At 70.2% G+C, this 19996-nt stretch overlaps 6 protein-coding genes across 11 annotated transcripts in view; 4 read left to right on the forward strand and 2 right to left on the reverse strand.

Moving 5' to 3' along the window:
* Window positions 1-891: 891 nt before the first annotated feature.
* On the forward strand, window positions 892-2852 carry LOC135317924 (lens fiber major intrinsic protein). The gene is made up of 4 exons (XM_064474593.1): window positions 892-1260; window positions 1722-1886; window positions 1984-2064; window positions 2500-2852. The coding sequence occupies exons 1-4, from the start codon at window positions 901-903 to the stop codon at window positions 2695-2697; spliced, it is 804 nt and encodes a 267-aa protein (XP_064330663.1). The 5' UTR covers window positions 892-900; the 3' UTR covers window positions 2698-2852.
* Window positions 2853-3261: 409 nt separating this feature from the next.
* Window positions 3262-10222, forward strand: TIMELESS (timeless circadian regulator). 3 transcript variants are annotated; one of them, XM_064474236.1, is made up of 30 exons: window positions 3262-3409; window positions 3750-3880; window positions 3951-4104; window positions 4201-4315; window positions 4405-4467; window positions 4584-4685; window positions 4803-4958; window positions 5038-5171; window positions 5255-5342; window positions 5429-5605; window positions 5680-5897; window positions 5977-6080; window positions 6161-6330; window positions 6406-6534; window positions 6611-6762; window positions 6841-6938; window positions 7018-7135; window positions 7218-7419; window positions 7516-7667; window positions 7740-7825; window positions 7910-8033; window positions 8120-8202; window positions 8275-8417; window positions 8502-8676; window positions 8754-8822; window positions 8889-9007; window positions 9087-9231; window positions 9320-9359; window positions 9523-9614; window positions 9846-10222. In XM_064474236.1, the coding sequence occupies exons 2-30, from the start codon at window positions 3784-3786 to the stop codon at window positions 9959-9961; spliced, it is 3621 nt and encodes a 1206-aa protein (XP_064330306.1). In that variant the 5' UTR covers window positions 3262-3409; window positions 3750-3783; the 3' UTR covers window positions 9962-10222. The 3 variants fall into 3 exon arrangements, with proteins under 3 accessions (XP_064330306.1, XP_064330309.1, XP_064330307.1); XM_064474239.1 differs by having other exon boundaries at window positions 9323-9359; XM_064474237.1 differs by having other exon boundaries at window positions 3339-3409; window positions 3753-3880.
* An 88-nt stretch (window positions 10223-10310) lies between these two features.
* On the forward strand, window positions 10311-11447 carry APOF (apolipoprotein F). The gene is made up of 2 exons (XM_064474240.1): window positions 10311-10402; window positions 10475-11447. Exon 2 carries the CDS (start codon window positions 10495-10497, stop codon window positions 11422-11424), a length of 930 nt encoding a protein of 309 aa, XP_064330310.1. The 5' UTR covers window positions 10311-10402; window positions 10475-10494; the 3' UTR covers window positions 11425-11447.
* A 661-nt stretch (window positions 11448-12108) lies between these two features.
* Window positions 12109-17920, forward strand: STAT2 (signal transducer and activator of transcription 2). Of its 3 annotated transcripts, XM_064474332.1 has the most exons (24): window positions 12109-12183; window positions 12640-12717; window positions 12837-12968; window positions 13045-13195; window positions 13267-13365; window positions 13436-13528; window positions 13599-13677; window positions 13765-13850; window positions 13929-14077; window positions 14148-14306; window positions 14374-14526; window positions 14613-14633; window positions 14724-14817; window positions 14928-14984; window positions 15065-15148; window positions 15220-15318; window positions 15545-15680; window positions 15778-15827; window positions 15904-15992; window positions 16057-16193; window positions 16282-16470; window positions 16547-16604; window positions 16717-17678; window positions 17749-17920. In XM_064474332.1, exons 3-24 carry the CDS (start codon window positions 12838-12840, stop codon window positions 17877-17879), a joined length of 3207 nt encoding a protein of 1068 aa, XP_064330402.1. In that variant the 5' UTR covers window positions 12109-12183; window positions 12640-12717; window position 12837; the 3' UTR covers window positions 17880-17920. The 3 variants fall into 3 exon arrangements, with proteins under 3 accessions (XP_064330402.1, XP_064330403.1, XP_064330401.1); XM_064474333.1 differs by lacking the exon at window positions 12640-12717 and having other exon boundaries at window positions 12152-12183; XM_064474331.1 differs by lacking the exon at window positions 12109-12183 and having other exon boundaries at window positions 12348-12717.
* The window catches only part of ESYT1 (extended synaptotagmin 1), a 116154-nt gene continuing 108374 nt past the window's right edge, over window positions 12217-19996 (reverse strand). Inside the window, exon 31 of the mRNA XM_064474329.1 lies at window positions 12217-12230. The gene's annotated coding sequence lies outside the window, so the exon portion shown is untranslated. The remainder of the gene's footprint in view (window positions 12231-19996) is intronic.
* IL23A (interleukin 23 subunit alpha) lies at window positions 18002-19962 on the reverse strand. Of its 2 annotated transcripts, none has more exons than XM_064474340.1 (4): window positions 19103-19962; window positions 18850-18948; window positions 18384-18521; window positions 18002-18249 (listed from the first exon to the last, which is right to left on the reverse strand). In XM_064474340.1, exons 1-4 carry the CDS (start codon window positions 19271-19273, stop codon window positions 18106-18108), a joined length of 552 nt encoding a protein of 183 aa, XP_064330410.1. In that variant the 5' UTR covers window positions 19274-19962; the 3' UTR covers window positions 18002-18105. The 2 variants fall into 2 exon arrangements, with proteins under 2 accessions (XP_064330410.1, XP_064330409.1); XM_064474339.1 differs by having other exon boundaries at window positions 18002-18252.

A 19996-nucleotide genomic window follows, 5' to 3' on the forward strand; every position in this document is an offset into this window, starting at 1 on the left:
ATTAAAGGTGGCTTTGGGTCAGAGCCGGGTGCGGAGTGTTGCTGTGGGGGACGGGGGGGTCTTGGTGGCTGCAAGACCCCCATCCTGTGCCCTTGGGGCATGGGGGAACCCTGATGCCAGGGTCTTCCCCTGTGTCCCCCTTGGCGCTGTGCCCCCCTTGGGGCCGTGCCCCCATGCCAGCTGCCCCGGGAGGGTGCCCCCTCCCAGCGGCCCTGTGGCAAGGGCGGGGGGCTGGGACCCCCCGTCCGCCCCGTCCCGTGCCGGGGCGCTGAGCGCAGCAAAGCCCTTTGTCACGGCCTCTGCAGCCCCGGCAGATTTCTGCAGGCACCAATGGCCGTGCCCAGCCCTAATCCCCCTGGCCGGGGAATTAGCGCCCGCTAAGCCGGGCTGAATAACCCTCCCGCAGACAACAGGGCTGGAGCGGGGGGAGCCCCCGTGGTCCCCAGCAGGGCTGGCCCGGGGGGGCACCCAGGGCCCCCCTGTGTGGGGCTGGGAGAGGCTGGTTCCCAGCAGGGTCACCCCAAAATGTCCCCCAAAACATGGGGGGGTGGGCTCAGTGCTGACCCCAGCCCCTGAACGTGGTGGTGTCCTTGAAACCCAACTGAGGGCACCTATGGCTCAGAGCTCCCCCCCCTCCCAAGCAAGGCAGCGCCAAGGATTGAGGGGTGCAGCTCTGGGGTGTCCCCGCTATCCTGGGGGTGCAGGGTTGCTCTGGGGGTCCCTGCAGGGGGGACCTCGCCATGTGTCACCCAGCCCCTGTCCCGGGCAGCGAAGCAGTTAACGGGGGGGTGGCAGCAGTGGGATCCCACCCCCGGGGCCGGCCAGAGGGGGCCTTATAAAGGTGGGTGTGGGCACCCCCGGGGAGGGGAGCGGGGCCACGGAGGGCAGCGGGGCCAGGCCATGCGGGAGCTGCGCTCGTCCTCCTTCTGGAGGGCCATCCTGGCCGAGTTCCTGGGCAGCTTCCTCTATGCCCTGCTGGGGCTGGGGGCCTCCCTGCGCTGGGCCCCAGGCCCCCCCAGCGTCCTGGGGGCCGCCCTGGCCTTCGGGCTGGCCCAGGCCACCCTGGTGCAGGCTCTGGGCCATGTCAGCGGGGGCCACGTCAACCCAGCCATCACCCTGGGCTTCCTGCTGGCCTCGCAGCTCTCCCTGCCCCGCGCCCTGGGCTACCTCCTGGCCCAGCTGCTGGGCGCCCTGGCCGGGGCCGGCGTGCTCTACGGGGTGACGCCAGCCCCCATCCGCGGCACCCTCGGCCTCAGCGCGGTGAGCAGCGGTCGGGGAGGGACTGGGGGGGGCTTGAGGGGTTGGGGTACTGTGGGGTGGGGAGGGAGAGTGGGGCTCCAGGAGGTGTTTAGTGGTTTGGGGTACCATGGGGCTGTAATGGCAGACTGTGGGGTTTGGGGTGCTGAGGGACTGGGGGGCTAATGGGGGATTAGGGGGGTCAGGAGGCGTTTGAGGCTTTGGGGTGGCATGGGGCAGTAATGGGGGGGCTGGGTGCCTGGGAGGTGTTTGTTTGGAGGTGAGCAGGGGTTTGGGGTATGGCGGGGCTGGGGACGATGAGGGGGTCAACAGGCAGTTGGGGCCAGGAGGTGCTTGGGAGCATGGAGGGGGGTGACAGCTGGGGCAGTGGGGATTTGGGATGCCAGAGGAATGGGGGACCAGCTCTGTGGGGTGCTGGCTGCCGGCCAGGAGCAGGCAGGGTGCTGAGCCCCCTCCCCGCACAGCTGCACCCCAGCGTGGGCCTGGGCCAGGGCACAGTGGTGGAGCTGCTCCTGACCGCCCAGTTCGTCCTCTGCGTCTTGGCCAGCTTCGATGACCGCCACGACGGGCGCCCGGGCTCGGCCGCATTGCCCATCGGCTTCTCCCTCACCCTGAGCCATCTCTTTGGGGTAAGGGCAGCCGCGGGGACCCCCCTGGTGTGACCCCCGGGGCTGGGAAGGGTGTCCAGGGCTGCCGGGGCACCCCACCACCCTGTCCTCCCTGCAGATCCACTACACGGGCGCTGGCATGAACCCCGCACGCTCCTTCGCCCCCGCCGTCATCACCCGCAACTTCACCAACCACTGGGTAAGTGGGGTGGGGGGACCCCCCATCCTGCCCCGGGCCCTCCAGGTCCCTCCCCGCTTGTCCCAGTCCTGTCCCAGCTGTGGCGTCCCCGCCGAGGGGGGACGGCTGCCGCAGCCGCCCTGATAACAGCAGCACCCCGGGGCGCTGGGGGCTGCACAGGTGGGGCGCGGGGAGCCCCCCCCCCCCCATCCTGCCCCCCAGCATCTCGGGGGGATGTGGCCGCCCCTCACTCACACTGCCTCCTCCCACCCCCCGCGCCGGGAGGGGGGGTGCCCCGCGGCCCGCCCGGACCCCCGCGGGTATGTGGGGGGGGGCGACCGGGGAGCCCCCGGCCACGCCGGACCCCTCGAAGCCGGGGTCGCCCGGGGCCCCGCAGGCCGGGGCGGGGCGGGTGCCGGTGCCGCCGGTGCCGGTGCCCACGCCGCCCCCCGGCAGGTGTACTGGGCGGGCCCGCTGCTGGGCGCGGCGCTGGGCGCGGTGCTGTACGAGTTCGCGCTGTGCCCGCGGCCGCGCAGCCTGGCCGAGCGCCTGGCCGCCCTCAAGGGAGAGCCGCCCGCCGCCGAGCCGCCGCCCGAGCCGCCGGCCGAGCCGCTGGAGCTGAAGACGCTGGAGCTGAAGACGCAGGGCCTGTAGGCCGGGCCCGGCCCCCCCCCCGCGCCCGCCCGCTGCTTTGCTGTGACGGGGCCGCCGCGGTGCGTGTGGTGCGTGTGTGTGCGGCGCGGCGGGGCCCGGCACCGGGGCTCGGCCCCACCGACCGACCGGGGCCGCCCCGCCGCGGCGGGAGTTCTGTGTTCGGTGAATTAAACCTGCTCTTTTATTTTGGTAACCGCTGGCGGCCGTGGCCGGGGCCGGGGGGGGGGGGGGGGGGGGGGCGGTGTGAGCCGGGAGGGGCGGGACGCACCGGGGGAACCGGGCGCGAACCGAGGCCGCGTCGCCCCGGCAACCGCGCGGGGGCTGACGGGAGGCGCCGCCCGCAGCCGCCCATTCCCGCGCCCGCCGGAGAGGCCCCGCCCCGGGGAGGGGCTGCGCCGCAGTCAGCGCCGCTTTTAAAGGGGCAATGCCGCGCAGGCGGCTCTCCCCTTCCCGCAGGGTGATCCGCGGCGGGGGGAGTCCCCGCAGCACTGCTTTGAGGGGACCGGGGCGGCGCGGGTGCCGTATTCGAGGGGAAGGGGCTGCGGGCATCGCGCCGTGCCCGTGGTGGGCGGCAGGGGAGGTGAGGCAGGGGATCAGTGGGACCCCACAGTAGCGGTTGCCGCTTGAAGCCCGCGGGCGGGGCGGGGCCTCTCGCCGCGGGAACTGGGGCGGTTGTGTAAGGCCGCCTCCGCGTAGGCTGCCGGGCCGCTCGGTGAGCCCCGGGCGGGGGGCGCGGGGGGCCGGGGCACCGGGGCCGGTGTCGGGGGGGACGGGCCGGGCTGGCGCCTGGGGGTTGGGGGACGGGACGGGACGGGCCCGGCCGGCGCTCCGGGATCGAGGGGCACCGGACCCGGCCGGTGCCCCGGGAAGGGGAATCCCCGCTGGTGCCCCGATCTCGGGAACCCCACCACTAGGGCCGGCCGGTGCCCTGGGAAGGGGTGGAGGATGCCTGAGGCCGGCCGGTGCCCCGGTACCGGCGGTGGGGACCCCGGGGGGACCCCAGAACGGGGCGGGGGGGGCAGCCGGCGGTGGCGCTGACGGCCGTCCCGCAGAAGGCCCCCGGTCCCCAGCGTCCCGCCGCGCTGTATGGACTGGTACATGATGAACTGCGAGCTGCTGGCCACCTGCAGCGCCCTGGGCTACCTGGAAGGGGACGTCTACCACCGGGAGCCCGACTGCCTGGGTAGGTGGGGCGGGGGCGGGGGGCGGCGGGGCCCGGGGGCGGCGGGGGCTTACGGCCCGTCCCCTCTCAGAGAGCGTCAAGGACCTGATCCGGTACCTGCGCCATGAGGACGAGACGCGGGACATCCGGCAGCAGCTGGGGGCAGCCCAGATCCTGCAGAACGACCTCCTGCCCATCCTGGTCCAGTACCCGCAGGACAAGGTGCTCTTTGATGCCATTGTCAGGTACCGGGGGGAGCAAGACGGGGGGCTGGGGGTGGCCCTGGCGGGGGTTCCCCATGAAGAGGTGGTCCCACACACCCCGGCCCTGCCCTCTCACAGGCTGATGGTGAACCTGACACAGCCGGCTCTGCTCTGCTTTGGCAAAGTGCCGCCGGATGCCACCTCCCGGCACCACTTTCTCCAGGTCCTGTCCTACCTACAGGCCTACAAAGAGGTGAGTCTGCCCAGTGAGGGGCCCCTGGCCCAGCCCCTGGGTGGGGGGCTCTGCCTGGGACTCCCAGACTCACACAGGACTTTCTGCAGGCTTTTGCCAGTGAGAAAGTTTTTGGGGTGCTCAGCGAGAAGCTCTATGACCTGCTGCAGCTGGTGAGTCGCGCATCCCTGTGCAGCTCCCGGGGACCGTGCGGTCCAGCCCTGCCGAGCGGGGCTGGGGTTCCCATGGGTGCCGTGGTGCCGCAGCCCTCACAGCTCTATCACCCCAGGACTGGGAGCAGCGGCAGGAGGAGGACACGCTGCTGATTGAGAGGATCTTACTGCTGGTGCGCAATGTGCTGCATGTCCCCCCGGACCCCACGGAGGAGCAGGTACCGTACCAGGATGGGGCCCATCTCCAGGTACCCAGCAGGTCTGGGGCCACGGTGTCTCCATGAGGACCCTGACTCTGTGCCTGCTGAGACCCCCTTGCCCACCATGCCCCCCAGGGTGTGGATGGTGATGCCAGCGTGCATGACCGGGTGCTCTGGGCGATGCACATCAGCGGGATGGACGACCTGCTCAAGTTTCTGGCCAGCGCCCAGGCGGAGCAGCAATGGGCCCTGCACGTCCTGGAGATCATCTCCCTCATGTTCCGTGACCAGGTGAGCCAGGGTGGGGGGCAATGGGGCTGGGGACCCCCCCCACAGAGCCCCCCTGCAGTGCTGATGGCACTGCTTGCAGAGCCCGGAGGAGCTGGCGGCCCTGGGGCAGGGGCAGGCGGCTGCGGAGCACGGGGAGGATACACGGGAGCTGGAGACCCTGCGGCAGCGGGAGCTGGCGGAGAAGAGGGTTCGAGCGCTGCAGCGCCCATCCAGGTGAGGTGGGGGGGACTCCCATGGTGAGGCTGCGGCCCCTGTGGTGGGGCTGGCGTCGCTCAGCCCCTGTCCCCCTGCCCCAGGCACTCCCGCTTCGGTGGCTCCTACGTCCTGCAGGGCCTGAAGGCAATCGGGGACCGGGACGTCGTCTTCCACAAGGGGCTGCACAATGTGAGTGTGGGGACGGGGATGTGGTGGGGGGGCAAAGGGATGACATGGGGGCACGAGTCTGGTTGTTCTATGTTTGTCCTCTGCAGCTGAAAAGCTACAGCCACGACCTGGGCAAGGAGACACGGCGGGTGCCGCGGCGGCGCCAGGCAGCCCCCGAGGCCGAGCCCCCGCGCCGCTCTGCCCGCAATGTCCGGCTCTTCCTGTGCCACTTCTGCCAGGACTTCCTGGAAGGCTGCTACAACCGCCTGATGCTGCTGGTCAAGGTGAGGGGCTGGGGGGCTGTGACCCCCTCCCTGGGCTCAGGGACCCCTGCTGAGCCCCCCCCCACCATCCCCAGGACCAGCTGGTGCGGGAGAAGGCTCAGCAGCATGACGAGACCTACTACCTGTGGGCCACCGCCTTCTTCATGGCCTTCAACCGCCGCCGGGGCTTCCGCCCGGAGCTGGTGTCGGAGACAGTGGGCATCCGCGCCTTCCACTTCATCGAGCAGAACCTCACCACCTACTATGAGATGGCATTGATGGACAAGAAGGAAGCAGCGACCTGGGCCCGCAGGTGGGGGCTAGGACCCCTCCGGGTGCCTGGGACCCCCCCCCAGGGAGTGGGGTCCTGCCCTGACGCTGCCTGTCCCCAGGATGCACCTGGCCCTGAAGGCGTACCAGGAGCTGCTGCGAACGGTGGAGGAGATGGACCGGTCCCCTGAGCAGGCAGTGCGGGACAGCAGCCAGGTCATCAAGAGTGAGTCTGTCTCTCCCTCCATCCATCCATACCTGGGCAGGGAGTCTGACCTTGTCTTTGGCTGACCATCTCCTCCCCAGGCAACATTTTTTACCTGATGGAGTACCGGGAGCTCTTCCTCGCCCTCTTCCGCAAGTTCGATGAGACCAAGCAGCCACGCAGCTTCTTGCGGGACCTGGTGGAGACGGCTCATCTCTTCCTCCGCATGCTGGAGCGCTTCTGCCGGGGCCGTGCTAGCCTTGTGGTGCAGGTGGGATGCAGCTGCCCTGCTGGGGGGTCCCTGGGGTACAGGGGAGCACCTCCTGACCCTGTCCTCACCCCTCAGAGCAAGCGTGTGCGGAGGAAGAAGAAGAAGCCACGGGCACCCACATCCCTTGCCCCGCAGCCACCCAGCACTGCGGAGCTGGAGGAGCTCTGGGCAGGATTGGCCCCACAGCTCCAGGCCTGCCTGCAGGTAGGGGGAGGGATCTGGCCCCACAGGGGCCACTGGGTGTCTTGGCGAGGCGCAGGGTGACAGTGTCCCACCCCAGGGTGAGGTGACGCTCCCCGAGGACGTGGTGCCCTTCGACGCTGCCTCGGAGACACCGGTGGAGGAGCAGCGCACAGAGGCTCTGCTGCGGATCCAGGGGTGCCTGCGGGATGCCCAGGCCCCCCAGGCCCTGCGGCTGCTCCGCTCCGCCAGGTACCGGCACTGCAGTTCCCATCGCGTGCCCGGGCAGGGGCCTGGGGACACGGTACCAGCCTGTCCTGCTCTTCCCAGGGACGTCTGGCCCGAAGGGGACGTGTTCGGACCCCCGGCTGCGGGGCCGCTCGAGGAGACCCGGCTGCTGCAGGAGATCCTCTTTGCTCCCCTGCCCCGTGAGTCCCCAGCTGGCGGCACCGGGAGTGGCGGGCTCTGGGACACGTGCTCCAGGACCTTACCACCATCCCACTGCAGAGCACGTGCCCCCCGAAGCCGAGGAGCCAGAGGAAGAGGAAGAGGAGGATGAGGAAGAGGAGAGAGAGACCGTGCAGGTGTCAGAGAAGGAGTTCAACTTCCTTGACTACTTGAAACGGTGAGAGGGAATGGGGGGGTCCGGGGGTCCGGGGTGGCACCGCTAGCTGGGGCGGCCCCACTCACCGGGGCTGCTGGGGCAGGTTTGCCTGCGCCCCCGTGGTCCGGGCGCTCGTGTTGCTGCTGCGGGGGTACGCCCGCAACAGCCCCCGCACCAACCACTGCGCCGCCCGCCTGCTGCACCGCCTGGCCCGCGACCTGCACATGGAGGCCCTGCTCTTCCAGCTCTCCCTCTTCGCCCTCTTCCACCGCCTCCTCAGCGATCCCGCCGCCGGCGCGCACCAGGTCAGCTGGGGCCCAGCTGCCCCTGAGCCCCCCGTGCCCCCAGGGAGGGGTTCCCCCGGCATCTCCCAGCCCCTCTTTCCCTCCCTCCACCTGCAGGAGCTGGTGGCATTGGCCAAGTTCATCCTGGGCAAGTTCTTCGCACTGGCGGCCACCAACAAGAAGGCCTTCGTGGAGCTGCTCTTCTGGAAGACCCCGGCAGCCATCCGTGAGATGACCGAGGGCTACGGCTCCCTGCAGGAGGGAGAGGGGTGAGTGTGGGGCTGGGGCGGGGGCTGCCGCCCTCCCATCACCTCTCCTCACCTCCTTTTCTCTCTGGGCAGGGCTGGCAGGAGCCGGGTGCCCCCCTGGACACCCCAGGAGGAGCAGGAGCTGCGGGAGCTGTACTGGAAGTACAAGGAGGTGGAAGGTACTGGGGCTCCCCAGGGTGGGGGGCAGCGGGAGCCCCAGGGTGTGGCGGGGGCTCCGTCCCTGCAGCCTCCCACTCCCGCAGGCGAGGACATCATCGCCGCCATCCTGGCCCATCTCCCGGCACCTGGACGGACGCGGAGGCAGGTGGTGAAGCAGCTGGTGCGGTTGGGGCTGGCCAGCAGTGCCAAGGACTTCCCACGGGAGAGGTGGGTTGGTGACCCCCAAGGGGGACCCCTGGGCCGGGGTGGCTGCCTCGACCCAGGGTAGGGACTGACGGCCGTGTGCCCCCCAGGAAGGGCACCGGCCTCGTGCTGTGGACGCAGGAGCAGGAGGAGGAGCTGGTGCGGCTCTTTGAGGAGTTCCAGGGCTCAGAGGGTGAGCAGGGCTTGGCTGGCTAGGAGGGGCAGCCCGCCATAGCCCCCCTGCCCTGACCCCCCCTCCCCACAGACATCCTGGGGAACATCATGAAGCACCTGACGGCGCGGCGGTCGCGGGCTCGTGTGGTGGAGAAGCTGCTGGGTCTGGGGCTGGTGTCGGAGCGCAAGGAGCTGTACAAGAAGCGCCGGAGGAAGGGGCATGGCCCTGGGCCGGTACGGGGAGCTCTGGGGGGGCCTGGGCTGTGCCCAGCGGGTCCTGCCCCATCTCGGGCACCCACACACTGCTTGTCCCTGCAGGATGTGGCTGGCACCCCGGCGGTGCCGGCCCAGGATAGCTCAGCAGAGGACAGGGACAGTGAGGAGGAGGAGGAGGAGGAGGAGGAGGATGAAGCAGAGGAAGGCCCCATGGAGGAGGACTGGGCACCTGAGGAAGGGGCAGGGCAGGGCCTGGCGCATCGTCTGCATCAGGAAGGTGGGCGAGGGGCTCTGAGCCCCCCGGTCGGGCTTGGCTCCGGGGCCGTATCCTGTCTCACCCTCCCCTGTCCTTAGGCCTGGCTGGGCCCCTGCGGTGGCTGGAGAACTGCCTGAGGAGGACGGCCGGGGACCGCGAGGAGGACGGTGAGTGGGCAGGGGCAGGGGGTCAGGGTGGGGGCCAGGGCCGGGCTGATGGTGGTCTCTGCTCAGGCGTGTCCCACCCAGTGCCGCTGGTGCCGCTCTCGGAGGAGAACGAGGACGCCATGGAGGATCGGCGCTTCCGGGCCCTGCTGCGGCAGCTGGGGCTCCGGCCCCCCGCCAGCGAGCAGGTGGGGTCCCCGTCGCTGTCTCCGTGTCCCCATCCCTCGCTCCTGGCGCAGCCCTGCAGCATCTCTCCTCTCTGCCCAGGAATCCTTCTGGCGCATCCCAGCAGCCCTCACCCCGCAGCAGCTCCGCCATGCGGCCGCCTCCATCGCCCACCACGGCCCCAACCCCCCAGCGTCCCCCCAGGGGCTGCTGGAGCCACCCAGGTGCCCCCAAGACCCCGGTCCAGGTGAGGGGCTGGGCTGTGGGGGTGTGGGAGCCGGGCTGGCATCCCCCAGAGTGGGGGACCAGTCCTGAGTCGCTCTTGTGCCCATTAGCAGAGCAGCTGCCGGCAGGGCAGGGATCGGACTCGGAGAGGTGAGAACGGGCTCCCGTGCCCCAGCCCCGCAGCTGGATCCTCTCCCTGACTCTGGGGGGCTCCTGTCCCCAACACTGGGGGTCCTATCCCTGACTGGGGAAGGAATTCGGGTTCTCCCAGCGTGGGGCTGAGCAGTGCCAACCCCTGTCCCCACTGCTGCAGTGAGGAGCCTGTTCCTGTCCCCAGCCCGGTGCAGCCAGGCACCAAGAGGCGACGGGAGCTTGACAGCGAGGACGAGGACGATGGGAGCTCAGGTGTGTTGAGCCCTTCTGCTCTCTCCTGGGGGGCTGCAGCGGCTCTTCCCCTGTGGTGCTCTGGGTATCACCAGGAGCTGGGCATGGGGTGCTGCTGTGTCCCGGCTGACCTGTCCCCAGCCCCTTTGCCACATCCCTGGTGCTGGGGAGATGGGGGGGGGGGGGGCAGACGTGTACCCCTGTTCCCCCTGGCTGGGGGGTCAGCCCCCTCCCCGCTCCCTCCACCCGCAGGCGCAGAGCCGGCCCCTGCAGCCCCCAGCTCCCAGGAGGATGAGGAGGAGGACCTGCAGCCCCTGGGGAGGCGGAAGCGCGTCCGCCTTGTAGAGGAGGAAGAGGAGGATGATTGAGGGGTTCCCCCTTCCCTGCGCCCAGGCCCTGGCCTGTTTTCTAGGATTTTTGCAGGTTTTAAAACTGTTTTTAAAGGTGCTGTGAAAGCAAGTGGCAGCTCTCCACCCTGTCCCCTTCCACGGTGTCTGTCCTGGTGTCTCCATGTCCCTGTTTTACCCCAGCCTCCCTCTTTTCTGTCAGCTTTTTTTTTTTTTTTTCTTTCCTTAATGCCTTTTAAATCTGGAAAGAGACCAAATAAATAAGCGCAGCTCTTGGCCTTGCCTGGTCTGTGGGCTGGGTCCCTGGGGCTGTGAGCTGCCCTGGCTCCAGGGAGGTGCCCTGTCCCCGTGCTGGCGGACAGGGCCAGGCCCTGCATGTTGCAATACCTCCTGATAAGAGCGGCTATAAAGGGGGTGTAGGGGGTGGCACACGGGGCCCGGGACACCACCGTCGGTGAGCAGGTGAGCCGGGGGGCTGAGGGGCTGCGGCCACGGGGGGCTGACAGGGCTCTGCCCCTTCTCCTGCCTCCACAGGCTGTCCTGGAGCCGCTGCCATGGCCCAGGCTCTGCTCTTCCTCCTGCTCCTCAGCGTGGGGGGCAGCACCCTCTCCGCCGCCCGCCCCGGGCCGGCTGCCCGTGACCAGGCTGCGGCACGGGCGCTGCTGGTGCAGCTGGCAGAGCATGTCCCGCCACAGGCCCTGCCGCGACATGCGGTCTCGTGCCAGGACCTGCAGCCCGAGGCCCTGCCCGGCTTCGCCCAGCTCCCGCCGCTGGCCCGTGCCCTGGCCCGCGCCGCCATGGCCCTGGCGCTGAGCGGGGCTGCCTGCGGGCCCCAGGCCGAGGCGGAGGTGCTGGGGCTGTCCCGGGAGCTGGGTCCCGCCGCAGCCGCCGCGCTGCTGCGGGGGCTGGCGCGGCTGCGGGGCGCCCCAGCCTCCAAGGTGCTGCCCCTCCTCCTCAGCCTGGTGCAGCCCTGCGTGGCACCCACCCAGCCCCAGGGCCCCACGGCCAGCGCCCACCCCACTCCACCCAGGGCGCCGGTCACGGCTGAGGGGCTCCAGGTGCTCCCAGGGGCCGGGGCCCGAGCCTGGCTGCCTGCGTGCGGCCGAGCCACCCGGCACCAGTCCCGGCACCGGCGGGAGTACGAGGACGCCTGCAACCCGTCGGGGGAGGAGGAGGCCCACAGGGTGCTGGAGTGGGTGCCGGGCGTCAGCACCTTCTACAACCTGGGCACCAGCCTCTACTATGCCTTCCAGGGCTGCAGGGCCCTGGCTTCCACGCGGGCCCTGGAGGTCGCCGAGGACCTGGGCTACGCCAGCCTGGCCGCCCTCGCCGGCGGCACAGGCGGCCCTGCGGCCCTGGGGTTGCAGCTGGGGCTGCAGCCGGGGCTCAAGGCCGGTGTGCGGGCGCTCGTCAGCTACTTCACATCGGATGGGGACCCCCTACCGGCCCCCACCGCCCACAGCGGCCCGGTCGTCATTGTCTGAATAAAGGCCCTGTGCGGCGGCTAGTTCCGTGTCCCTGTCCCTGTTGGGGGGGGCCAGCACTGGATCGATGCGGGGCTGCCCTGCCCTGGGGCACGGGGACCTTGGCCCCGCGGCGAGGCCTTGCCTGAGCGACACGGTAGCAGCCATCCCGGTCCCTGTCCCGCCCAGTGTGCCCTGCCCAGCTCTGGCTCCCGCAGCCCTGGCCCTACAGCCTGGCCTGCTCCCCACGGCCTGTCCCTGCACCCAAGGCTTGTCCCTTTAGCCCAGCCCCGTCCCTGTGGCCCCAGCGCTGTCCCCACAGCTTGTCCTCATCCCAATGGCCACGTAGTTTGTCCCCATGTCTGTCCCTGTCCCCGTGGCCTCTCCCTGTCCTCATGGTTCAGCCCCCATGGGCTGTCCCTCTGTCCCCAAGGCTCTGTCCCCCGTCCTCACGGCCTCTCCCTGTCCCCACGGCCCTGTCCCCCTGTCCCAGTGGCTCTGTCCCCACGGCCCTGTCCCCCTGTCCCAGTGGCTCTGTCCCTCTGTCCCCACGGCCCGTCCCGGACCGGCTCTTCCACTTCCTCCGCCGAGGTCCCCCCTGGCCCCGCCCCCGGCCCCGCCCCCTGACGTCATTTCGGGGAAGCGGGCAACTCCGTTGGAACGCGCGTCTCCTGGCCGGGGGGCGTGGCCTCGCCGCCGCCCTCCGCCAATCGCCGCGTAGAACAGGGAGAGGGCGTGGCCTCCGGCGCCTTCCTGCCTCAGCAGCCGGGAGCCGCCGAGGTGGGAGAGCGGCGCCGGGGGGGGGCGGGCCCAGGGGGGCCCGGGGGGTCCCGGGGGGTCCCGGGGGGTCGCATCCTCAGGGGCGCCCGTCTGCGGGGCGCCGCTCCGGGGGCGGGGAGCTCTGCCGGGGCCGTGACTGGCGGGTGCAGATAGGGGATCCCGGTTGGGGCACGGAGGGTTTGCCCTCGGGGAGGGGTCCCTTGGGGGTGGGGGGTGTTTAGGGGCACCCACCCCACCGGACCCCGACGGGGGGCGCTTGGGGTGCAGGGAACCTGTGTCGGGGTGCAAGGGGAGACCAGGGGTGCCTCTGGGGAGGGGGCCTGGGATACTGCACAGGGGATGCATAGAGGGGGGTGCCTGTGCCCCTGGCCCCTGCAGCTCGTGACAGCTTGGCCCCCCGGTACCGGCCCCGGGTAGGAAACCTCTGCCCCTGCTCACGTCTTCCTCCTGGCGCAGGACGGGGCTGCCAGGCTGCAGCGCTCTTGTGGCCCAGCCCGAGCTGGGGCACCCGTGAGACCACCCTGCTGCGGGCAGGTACGCGGGGCGCAGGGATGCCCATCGGGCACGGGCGCACGGGCACTGGTTCCATATCCTCCGGTTGTGCTGTGGCTGGGGGGTCCGTGGGGCGCCCCTGATGCCTCTCAACCCCCCAGCATGGCACAGTGGCAGGAGGTGCAGAGTTTGGCCAATGCCTACCAGGAGCAGGTCCACCAGCTGTACGCGGGGGCGATGCTGCCCATGGTAGTGCGGCAGTGCCTGGCTGCATGGATCGAGGACCAGAACTGGTAACTGGGGGCTCCAGGGCTGGGGGGTGTGCCGGCTGGGGTGTGCCGGGCTGGCGCTGAGCCCGTGGTACCGCAGGCGCCAGGCGGCCGAGCCGCTCTCTTCCCATGCCCGGATGCTCTTCCATTCCTTGCTGGCGCTGCTGGGTGAGCGTCTGGGCAGTCCGGGGCTGGGCGATGAGGACTTCATGCTGAAACACAACCTGCGCAAGGCCCGCCGTGACCTCCAGGTGGGTGGGGGTGCTGGGCTGGGGGGGCTGGGGGTCTCTGAGCCCCACTGACCCCACCAGGCTCTCCGCAGGCCGAGTTTGAGGAGTCCCCAGAGAAGTTTGCCAACCTGGTGGCTAACCTGCTGCAGGAGGAGCAGCGGATCCTGCGCCTGGCACAAACCAGGGGGCAGGTAGGGTGAGGTCCCCCCCCTGCCCCACAGGACCTTGCTGGCTGCTGCCCCATGCCCTGTGTTTCTGCAGGGGGGGGCCACCGTGGCACCCAGCGCACCCCCGGAGAGCGACCGGGAGCAGCAGATCCAGCGGCGCCTGGCCGAGTTCCACGTGGCCCTGCAGGTAAGAGTCCCCCCCTGGACCCCCCAGACCCCCGGGGGCTGCCTGGCCCCTCACCCTCCTCTGCCCCCAGGAGGCTGAACGCACCTTCCGGCACCTGGAGGACCTGCAGGACACCTTTGACTTCTGCTTCAAGGTGCACTACCAGCCAGGTAAGGCCCAATCCTGCCCACCCCAGGGCTAGACACGGGATGGCGCTGCCCTGCGCCCCCCCAACCCTCCTCACCCCCTGGCCGCAGGCGAGAACAGGACCAACGACCCCCAGTATGCCCAGCAGATCCAAGCCCTCCAGGCCAAGCTGCAGATCCTGGACCGGCAGCGGCGGGTGAGAGGGGGTCAGGGCTGGGCCGTGGGGGCCACGGCTGCCCCACACCCCCCTGCTCAGGCATTCGTCTCCCCCCAGGAGGTGCTGGCTCAGATGCAGCAGCTTCTGGGGCGCAGTGAGACCCTGCAGGACTTCCTGCAGCAGGAGCTGGAGGCCTGGCGGGAGCGGCAGCAGCGTGCCTGCCTGGGGGCCCCCGCCAACACCCACCTGCGCCCGCTGGAGACCTGGTACGGCTGGGATGGGAGGGGGATTGGGGGGGCTGCGGCCGGCGCCCGCTGAGCCCCGCGGCACCTGCAGGTTCACGGAGCTGGGCCAAGGGCTATTCCAGCTGCTGCAGCTGCTGCGGGCGCTGGGGGACCTGCGGCAGAAAGTGACCTACGAGAGGGACCCGCTGAAGGCAGAGACCCCCCTCCTGGAGCGGCGGCTGCAGGAGCAGCTCAACTACCTGCTGCAGAGGTGGGGGTGGTGTGGGGGGTCGGGGGGGCTGGGGCCGGGGCAGCCCTGACCCTCCCGGTGCCCCCAGGGCCTTTGTGGTGGAGCAGCAGCCCAGCATGCCCAACGCCTGCAAGCGCCCGCTGGTGCTGCGCACGGCCAGCAAGTTCTCTGCCCGCGCCCGCCTGCTCGTCCGCCTCCACGACCGCAACCACCGCATGGAGGCCAAGATCCACATTGACAGGTTGGGACCCCCAGGGTGGGTCACCCTGCCTGGCCACAGAGGTCCCGGGGTCCCGCTCCCCACTGACACCCTGTTGTCTTTTGCAGGGACCCCCCTAAGATAAAAGGGTGAGAGCTGAGTGAGTGCCGACCACAGCAGACAGGGCTGTGCACCCCTGGGGGTCTCAGACCCCTACCTGTGGCCTGTCTGCCCCACAGGTTTCGCAGGTTCAACATCCTGACATCAAGCAGCAAAACCCTCTTGGCAGGGGACAGTCCCCAGGACGGGCTGGTCTGCGACTTCCAGTACCTTGTAGGGGCCCCTGCCCGGACCCCTGGGTCCTCTGTGGGGCAGGGGAACAGGGCAAGGACCCTGGCCCAGCCCCAGCCCCCAGCCTGGGCTGACTCTCTCCTGCCCCACAGACACTGAAGGAGCAGAAAGACAGCAGGTCGGGCAAGGGCGGCAAAGGTGCTGGCGAGGTGGGTATGTGGCTGGGGGCTGTGGGGGCGCAGGGGCGGCTGGTGCTGCCACGGTGCCCCACGGTGCTGCCTCTGCTCAGGGTCCCCTGGTCGTGACGGAGGAGCTGCACCTCATCACTTTCACGCTGGCATATGCCTACTGCGGGCTGGAGCTGGAGCTGGAGGTGAGTGCTGGGGGCTGGGGGGGAGGCCGGGGGCCTGAGGGCTGCCAGCCTGACCCCTGCTCCACCCGCAGACCTCCACGCTGCCCTTCGTCATCATCTCAAACAACAACCAGCTCTCCAGTGCCTGGGCCTCCATCCTCTGGTTCAACATGCTCAGCAGCAGCCCTAAGGTGAGTGGGACTCCTCCCCAGCCCTGCGCCAACCCTGCTGCCCCCGGCCCTGCTCCCCCTTGCCTTGTCTCCCCCACCCTGGTCCTGGTGTCCCATCCCCATCCCTGCTCCTTGCCCAGTCTATGTCCAGTGGGCTGTCCCAGGTTCGTGTCCCCAGTCCCTGCCCCAGTGCACATCCCTGTCCCCTGCCACACGCCCCCAGCCCCGCTCATCCCATCTTCCACAGGACCTACAGTTCTTCTCCAAGCCTCCCCCGGCGCCCTGGCCCCGGCTGGCCGAGGTGCTGAGCTGGCAGTTCGAGAGCGTGGCCGAGCGGGGCCTGAGCAGGGAGCACCTCCTCATGCTGGCCGAGAAGCTCTTCGGTAAGGCTGGGCGCCAGCCCCAAGCCCCCCTCCCCACTGAGTCCCCGAAGCCAGGACTGGGGCCATCTGCCCCCTTCACCCTGCTGTCACCTCCAAGGTTCGAAGCCGCCTCCGGAGAGCACCCTGACCTGGCCCAAGTTCTCCAAGGTGAGCAGTGCCCGTCCCACTGTGTCCCTGTCCCACTGTCCCCCGCCCGGCCCCACTCACCCACCCTCTCCCACAGGACGGTGCCTCTGGCTTCTCCTTCTGGGCCTGGCTGGACGGCATCCTGGGGCTGCTTCAGGAGCACCTCAAGCAGCTCTGGAAGGATGGGTAGGAGTGGGGCTGGGGGTCCAGGGGGGCTGGGGTCCCACAGGGCTGACAGTGCCTCCCCCAGGCTCATCCTGGGCTTCGTGAGCCGGAAGCAAGAGAAGAAGCTGCTGAAGGGGAAGCGGACAGGGACGTTCCTGATCCGGTTCAGTGAGAGCATCCTCGGCGGGGTCACCTGCACCTGGGTGGAGCACCCTGAGAGTGGTGAGCGTGCCCGCCACTGGGGTCCGGACCCTCACCCTGGCCTCAGGCCTGCCCTGGGGGCTGATTCTGGTTGCCCCACACCCCGCAGGGCCCCCTGCTTTCCGGGCTGTGGTTCCCTACACCATGGCAGAGCTGGCATCCCTGGCCCTGCCCGACATCATCCGTGACTACCAGCTGCTGGTGGAGGAGAATGTCCCTGAGAACCCCCTCCAGTTCCTGTACCCGGACACCGCCCGCGACGAGGCCTTTGGGCCCTACTACAGCCAGCGGCAGGAGGGTACGGCGCAGCGTGGTGCGGTGCGGTGCTGGGGAGGTGCCCACAACCCCCTCCAACCTCTCCTCTCTGTCCCCAGGGAACCTAACGGAGCAGAAGAAATACCTGAACCGACGCCTCATCCGTGTGTCCTCCAGGTGAGTCAGGGGGATGCCTCGGTCCCGCTGTGGCCCCATGGGAAGGGGCACCCCCTTGCTCACAGCCTCGTGTCCCTGTACCCTGACCCTGACCCACCATCTCTCCCTGTAGGCAGGCGAATGAGTCATGGCAGACAGAAGAGGAGTTGGTGGTGGCCACAGAAAACCTGGACACGCTGAGGCTGCAGCCCGGTGGCCTGTCGACAGAGCAGCCTGGTGGCATGGAACCACTGCCGCCTGGGGGCTTGGGGACACCACAGGTCACCTCTGGGAATCTGGGCATGCTGCAGGTGATGGACAGGAGCCCAGGGACCCTGCAGGCCAGGAGCCCAGGGACGCTGCAGCCCTCGAGCCCAGGGACACTGCAGATGATGTCCGTGAGCCCAGAGACACAACAGCCTGGGGGCTCGGGGACACTACAGCCAGGGCCCCAAGGCCTGGAGCCACCACAGCCATTGCAGGTGGGATCGGGGGTCTCGGCGATGCTACAGCCAGGGATTGGGGACCAAGAACCACAGCTGGTGCTGCAGCTGGTCCCTGAGGGCCAGGGGACACTGCAGGTGGGACCAGGAGGTGTGAGGACGCTGCAGGTGTTGCCCAGGGGTTTGGGGGTGCTGCAGCACGTGGGACCTGAGGACCAGGGGACACAGCAAGTGGGACTTGGGGCTGTGGAGCCACAGCTGGTGTTGCAGCTAGTCCCCGAGGGCCAGGGGACACTGCAGGTGGGACCAGGGGGCTTGGGGACACTGCAGGTGCTGCCTACAAGGCTGGAGGTGCTGCAGCCGGTGGCTGGGGATGCAGGGATGCTGCAGCAAGTGGGACCTGCAGACACGGGACTGCTGCTGCCGGTGCCGGGAGCTGTGGAGCAGCTGCTGGTCCCTGAGGGGCAGGAGATGCTGCCACCGGAGCTGAGGGACCTGGAGCTGCTGCCTGGGAGCCCAGATGTGCAGGAGCTCCTGCAGCTCGCTGCAGAGCTGGAGCCAGGCTCGGGGACGCTGGAGACGCTGGAGGTGGCGGACCTGATGCCTGACACACTGGAGCCCGTGGATGGGGGGCTGGGCCCTGGGCTGGCGGGTGAGTGTCGGAGCTGGGAGTGGGGACAACACGGGCATCCCCTCGGCACTGACGTCTCCCCGTTCTTCAGGCAGGGCCGCGCTCCTGGACCCCCACGACCCATTCCTGCCGCAGCCCGAGGATGCAGTGCTGCCCACCGTCAGCTCCCTCTTCGCTGCTGACTTCCCCCCACTCCACATCGATGCCAACGACTTCCAGTGACCCCCTGCAGCCCCCCTGTAAATAAACCTCTTCCTGCCCCAGCTGCCTGTGCTGCCTGCACTGCCTCCGGCAGACCCGGGTCACACCATATATGGGGAGCCACTCGTTCCCTTAAGGGCTTTATTAGAAACTTATAAATACCTGAGATAAATAGAGAGCATCACACATAAATAGCCCCTTGGAGCACAGGGGAATAAATAGTTGGTGGGGCCGCAGCGGGGCGGCCTCAGTGCGGGCTGGCGCTGTGGGTGAAGACACGGCCCATGATGGCGGTGAAGGACTGGAGCCGCTGGAGTGCCAGGCGCTGCAGCAACGGGCGGGCCCAGGCCTCGCTGGGCTCCATGTGGTGGCGGTGGGGCTCATTGCGCTCCTGCTGCGGGGAGAGTGGGATTAGGGGGGCCTGAGGCTGCGGCTGATGGGCGCCCACTTCCCTGGCCCCTGAGGAAACGAGCCCTCGCAGGGCTGCCACCCCCTTCTGGACCCCCGGGCCCCCTGGACCCTCACCTGGTGGGGAGCCAGCAGCTGGTCCAGCAGCTGGTTCAGCGTGGCCTGCAGCTGGTGCAGGGGGCGGGTGGTGAAGATGTCAGAGCCCAGCAGGTCCCGGTAGTGCTTCAGCCCCTGGAGGATGCGCTGCAGGCAGTGCTGCAGGGAGGGGGGGCATGAGCTGGGGCGCAGGGACCCCCGCACATAACCCCTGGGACCTCCGGGCACCCCTGGGTACCTCCAGCACCCCTGGGAGCCCCGGGGACATCCCTCAGCCTTCCTTGGGACTACCAGGCAGCCCTGGGGGACCCTAGATTCGTCCCTCAGCATCCCTGGGACCCCCAGGCAGCCCTGGGAACCCTGGGCACATCCCCCGGGCATTCCTGAGACCCCCAGGCATGCCCCCTGGGCTCATGCGCCCCCCCAAGCACCCTCAGCTCCCTGGCCGTCCTGCCACAGCCCCTGACCACCCCATGTCCCCTGGTACCGTATTGTTGGTGTCCAGTGTGGAGGGGTCACAGGCGTCACTGCAGCGGATCCGGGGAGGCCAGTTCTCAGGGTCCTCCTCACTCAGGTGCGTGTCCTCCTGTTAGGGCGGCTGTCAGTGGGGTCCCCATGTCCCCTGTGCCACCCCTCCCCCGGCAGCCTGCACGCTCGGGGCACCCCTCCCGCTGGGATGCCCCGCACCTTCTGGAGCCCGTAGACCCCCGAGTCCCCCCAGCCGAGGCCCCCGCGCTCACCAGGACCCGGTGCGGCTCCTTGAGGGACATCAGCCGCTGCGACAGCTCCAGGGAGAGGCTCCTGCAGGCGGCCCAGTCGGTGCGGGGGGCCGGGGTCGGGGCCGGGGCCGCGGGCGGCGGCAGCAGCAGCAGCAGCGGGAGGCAGAGGCAGAGGTGGCGGAGAGGGGCCATAGCCGGTCGGTGCCGCCACCGGCGCCGCCACCGGGCTCTTATGGGGCGGCAGCAGGTGGGGAATCCCCGGGGCAGGTGGCACCCGCCCCCCGTTACTGCGAAATCGCCGCCTCCCTCGAAAGCAGAACCGATACCGGGCCGGGGTCCCCGGGCTGCGCCCCGCCGCGCCCGGCCCCGCGCCGCGCCGGGACGGGACGGGACGGGCAGGAAAACCCGGGGCAGTTCCTGGCGGCTCTGCGCCCGGGGGCACGGCGGCGGCAGCGGCACGGGCGGGACCAGGACCCCCCGCCCGGCGCACCTGGGCCGCCCCGCCCGCCCCGTCGTGCACACCGGGAGCCCGGACAGAGCAGGACGGGATCCCCCGGAGCCCGGGGGCGTCTCCGCGCTGTGTCCCCCACGGTTTCCCTTTGGTGTCTCCTCGGTGTGCACCCCAGTGTCCCCCGCTGCCCCCCGGCCGCACCGGGAAATCAGCCGGGGCGGCCCCGGCGCGGCGGCTGGCGGCTCCCCGGGGCCGCGGTGTCCGGGAGGGGCTTCCCCCGTCCGCGCCCCCCCGGTTCACCCGCAGGCCCCGGCAGCCCCTGTCCCCGCCGGGCCGAGCCGTGCTGCCCGCGGCGCCGCAATCGCGGCGGCCCCGACGGGGCGGCTCCGGCGCTTCCCGCTCCCGCCCGACGGGGCTGCCCCCGGCCTTCCCCGGGCCCGCACCGACCGCGCCTCGGGCACTAG

Source organism: Phalacrocorax carbo, chromosome 27, assembly GCF_963921805.1.
Source record: "Phalacrocorax carbo chromosome 27, bPhaCar2.1, whole genome shotgun sequence".
NCBI classification, from domain to species: Eukaryota; Metazoa; Chordata; class Aves; order Suliformes; family Phalacrocoracidae; genus Phalacrocorax; species Phalacrocorax carbo.